Consider the following 4495-nt stretch of genomic DNA (forward strand, 5'->3'; position numbering starts at 1 on the left):
CAACACGGTTTACCTAATTTTAAGTTCCCCCACCATACCACGAGATTGAGTCAAAGGAACTCAATTTTAGGTAGTTTTTCGTTTCCGTGCGGTAAAACTGGTTTAATCGAGGGTGAAGAAATCGACGAGAATGTATTTAAATGTTCTACGCAAGGAATATGTGGTTTTTGGAAAATGCGTATATGAAATCAAATGTCAATCGTATCAGTTGATTAAATAATATAGAAATATGCAGGTATACGGTACCAAACGGTAAGTACATTTTGTTGATCGAAACAATCTAGGTATCAGATTCATTTGATTCGCTTGGCGCAACTGCGTGAACCGCGTGAACAGACGACGAAGGATTTTAAAAAATCGTAGCAACCATGTGGTGAAATTTGAATTTCCTTTCTTCGTTCGCTCTTGGTTGCTGGCCGATCAGCTGACAAAGCGGTTGTGTCACACAGTCACATTCTGTTCCAGTCCTTGAAACCATACGGAGGTTTCTGCTGTTTCTGGTTCCTGTTTAGTAGTTGATAGAACGAAACAAAAGAAACAGCATTTTACCCTTGGGAACAATAGAGTCGGTTCAAGGGCATCGGACGGTCATGACGGAAGAAAGCTTTAACAAAGCGCCAGGCTCAGAATTTTCCAAGATTCGTAAGTATCTGCTGTATCTCGATAAGCGTTATTAGTGATGAGCATTTTTCGCCTCAGGCTCCTCAACAGTCGTTACCATAGGCAACATGAAAGTAGCACCAACGACTTCCGCTTCCTCTGCAATCCTCCAAGAACGACCATTGACCTCGTCGGCCTCTACGGGGTTATCTATGAATCAAGGTGGGTGCTAAAATGCCGTTAATTGAATTTGGAGTTTAAAGGTTTGAATTTTTCAATAGATTTACCGTACACAATTCTGCAATATGGGCACTTGCTACCAACGTTGCTTCAACCGGGGTTTTCCGTTTATCATCCACCACCACCACCATTGCCGGTGACAATTCCAGTATTCTATCAACCAGTTAATGGGGCCGTGCCCCAACCGCAGCCATTCGATGCAAACATGTGAGTATTGAGTTTGATGCTGTTCGGCCGTGTTATAGGTCCCGGCCACAAATTTTGTAATCTAAATTTACTGTAATGTAACAAAAAAATTTATCGATAGGTTTTATCGATGCATGCCACAGCTTCCCACTGGTAATGATGTTGTTGGACAGAAAATCAACCAGGCTAGGAAGCCAGGAAAGGTTGTGCAAAGCAAAATGAAGTTTAAGGAACCCGCGATTGATGTTCGAAGGCAAGATGTATTGACTAGTGGCAGGTAAAATAAGTTTTTTTTTATTTGGAATGTGGCGTTATCAGGTTTGATCTGTTGCATTATTCGACATTGTTTTGTTTTAGCGATGGTTCGCTCAGCCCTATTACATTACCATTGATAACGACTGACAGTCCTAGGGAGATTGGTTTTGGCGGAACTGGAATTGTAGTACATCAGGAGAAACTTGTTACTCTGACTGAGATGGCCATGCAAGGTTGCGAAGTAGCAGAGCAGCTGGCAAACAACCATCAGAAACGACCATGTTTCAAAAAGATCGATAGCCTATGCGCCCGTATGAAGCAGGATCTCATACGGCCAGATAGTGTTTTGGCTAATATAAATTCTCAAGGGATGGCCTGGGCGGTTAAAGATTTCATTTTCGTTTTCACTCGTATTATTAATGCTTGGATCATCATTAAAGGATATGTCTACAATACGCCAGAAGGTTTAGACCGGGTACAGAAGGTTTTGAGTCCGGATTTCTTGGATAATTTTTTGAAGTGGCAAGATTCGACGATTGATTTTGTCGATAGTTTGATCAAATCTTTTACAAGTTTGGATCAGATGGTACAGAATCAACGAACAAGTGGCGTTCAGAAAGAATCTATTCCAAAAGGTGGAGGAGTGCGTCAATCCAAAACAGACGAAGAGAAGGAACGTGGTCTTCAAGAGTTATACGAGTATTTGAAGGACATCATACCGAATCTAACAGACAATAAAGCTTCATCCTCTTCAGATAACGCCAGTAGCAGTGACCTATCCGATCGCAGCAGCGTAATTTACGATAACAGCAAAAATTACTTAGTTCCTGTCGTTAACGACTCGGAACAGACACAAATGAAACATAATGAACATGGAACTTACTTCAAGACAGGAATTTACGAACCAGTTAAAAAACCGCCGGGATTCGGATCCAGCCCGGTGGCGTGCTCTATGAAAATGCCATTCCCTTTGACGGACACTAATACTTTTGTGACGTCCACACCGAAAATATTGAAAAACCCCTCCCCTCCAAACCGGCACGATCTACTGGGTTCAGTCTGCAATAATAGTTACGATAGCATCCACGCAGTGAACCAGTTGACAGATATTTCATTGTCGTTGCAAATGGATTTTTTCAATGATGCCATAATTCGTCAAACTTTCGATAGCGAAACTGTCGCAAAGATACATTTCCTATTGCAGAAAATGTTCACCGTAAATGAGACGAAGTACTTTTTTGATCTGCGTTTTTCGAAGAATTATGTGAGTATCCGGTGGCCGTATAAACGGTTCGAAATTTTTAAAATTTCAATAGAGTAGCATTGTCTGTTTTCCGTTGTCAAAATGCATGCCTCTCTTAGCTATCAAATTATATAGTATTAACGACTGAAAAGCCCGCAATAGAGTGACGTCATTGATTGGCCTCTTTAGGCAGTCGTTTAGTCGTTTAGTTAGATAGTACAATTACCCATCCAGTTTTTGTAGACTCGAATGGGGCATGCGCTTTACACGTAGAAGTGAGCACGTTTTCCAAAGGAGTCGTTATCCTGCTCCCGTTATTGTTTATTAGGAGCTTGAGAGTAAAACGTCGTATCTTTTGTTATATAAGCGCATGCTCTTCCGTACAAATGATGTAATATGAAGCATATTTCTCTTCTGTTTAGTTTCCAGATTTTCATACGGTTAATCCAAGTTTCATAGATATAAGGTCAATTATTTCGAAGGCTCAAATCGGAGGTTACCATAATATCCACGAAATAGTTTATGACCTGAGGCAAATCGTTCAGGCGGCCCGTCATTATCTTGAGGTGAGCTCATTGTTTACCCTAAGCTAACGTCTCACTAATCAACTGTTGCCATAATTTTTTCTTCCTTGTAGCAAAAACCGCATTTGTTGCTCAAAGAAACGGCCGATGAATTCGAGCGCAATCTAGAAGATATTCTCAGTGATAAAATTTTCGATTGTTACGATTTCAGTTGCCTTCCGGGGTCGACCTCGCCGGCTGTAACAACCAGCAGCAATAGCAGCACCATGACAGCCTGTTCGGGCGACTTCTGATTTTAGTATTACCGTAGCTTTTAATTCCAGCATAGACAGATATACATTTTAGTTTACAGAGCGATGTGATATTGAGCAAAAGTCGTTAATTTGTGAGTAAGTTTTAAATCCACCGTAAATGTTCAGGGATGAAAAGTAACAATTAGCAGCTATCACAGGCAGGAAAATGTGCTCCAATCAACCAATTGACTGACCTGGCAAAATTAAAGTTAGAAGGTGCTAGTTGCAGATCGTAGCGTAGCGGCTTCAAATTGCTACCGTAGCTAATGTTAAATATCGTTAGTTCTAACTGGTTTAAAATCATTGAATGACAATTTCACAGTCACGATTAATTTGATCACAGAAAAGTTTTTAGCATTTTTGGTAAAGTGGAAAAATTTTAAGCATAGAGAAATTCCTAATATGTCACTTAAAAAGTTTTTAATTCGGAAATGAAATGTTCAAAATTATATATGCCTATATATTCCTGTACTAGCCAAACACAATTATTGTTCTGAGATCTCGACTTAGTTGTGTTTGTGTTCTCAAATTGGTTCGGAAATTGGCAGAAGTTTAAAAAAAATAAACTAAATAAACATACAAGATAAATCAAAACTAAAACCCTACCAACATCCAATTACAACCGCATAAGAGTGGTAATTTTCTGGATTTCGTTATGCAATCTCCAATCTACATCTCGTCGTTCGACATGATTGGCGAATCGGTGATGGCCGGTTTGGGTTGGGACTATCCAAATTGGCAGACAAATAGCGCTCAACCGGAGGTGTTAATCATTGTTGATTACAGGACGTGAGTTTTCCGTCGAGTTGTTTGTGATATCGTCGCAGAACGCTCTGACATTGTCTTACTCTATTTGCATTCATGCGTTAATTGGAAGTTATCGAGTGGTTGACGATTTTGAAGTTTGTGGCCTTCCTGTGCGCGTGATAACCTAGCGCCCTATGTTAAATAGTTGAAAAAAATAATAAGTGTTTTTTCTATGTATTTATCAAGGTATTTATTCTTTGGTTGAATCTTGAATATACAACTGATTTCTATTCAAAATCTGTCAGCAGCGGTGGTGCTATGGAAATTGAAACTTTCACCAATCTTCAAAGCATCAGTCAATTTTTGCTTAATAACTTTTTTTACAATCGTCTAATTATTTTATGCTC

General features: G+C 39.7%; 1 protein-coding gene across 2 annotated transcripts; it reads left to right on the forward strand.

Annotated features, from left to right (window-relative positions):
- The first annotated feature begins 209 nt into the window (after positions 1 to 209).
- Positions 210 to 3782, forward strand: LOC131683668 (protein mitoshell). Of its 2 annotated transcripts, XM_058965849.1 has the most exons (8): positions 210 to 252; positions 425 to 642; positions 700 to 822; positions 882 to 1047; positions 1148 to 1303; positions 1384 to 2545; positions 2947 to 3090; positions 3162 to 3782. In XM_058965849.1, the coding sequence occupies exons 2-8, from the start codon at positions 591 to 593 to the stop codon at positions 3339 to 3341; spliced, it is 1983 nt and encodes a 660-aa protein (XP_058821832.1). In that variant the 5' UTR covers positions 210 to 252; positions 425 to 590; the 3' UTR covers positions 3342 to 3782. The 2 variants fall into 2 exon arrangements, with proteins under 2 accessions (XP_058821832.1, XP_058821831.1); XM_058965848.1 differs by lacking the exon at positions 210 to 252 and having other exon boundaries at positions 330 to 642.
- The last annotated feature ends 713 nt before the right edge of the window (positions 3783 to 4495 follow it).

The sequence above is a fragment of the Topomyia yanbarensis genome, chromosome 2 (assembly GCF_030247195.1).
Source record: "Topomyia yanbarensis strain Yona2022 chromosome 2, ASM3024719v1, whole genome shotgun sequence".
Taxonomy (NCBI): domain Eukaryota; kingdom Metazoa; phylum Arthropoda; class Insecta; order Diptera; family Culicidae; genus Topomyia; species Topomyia yanbarensis.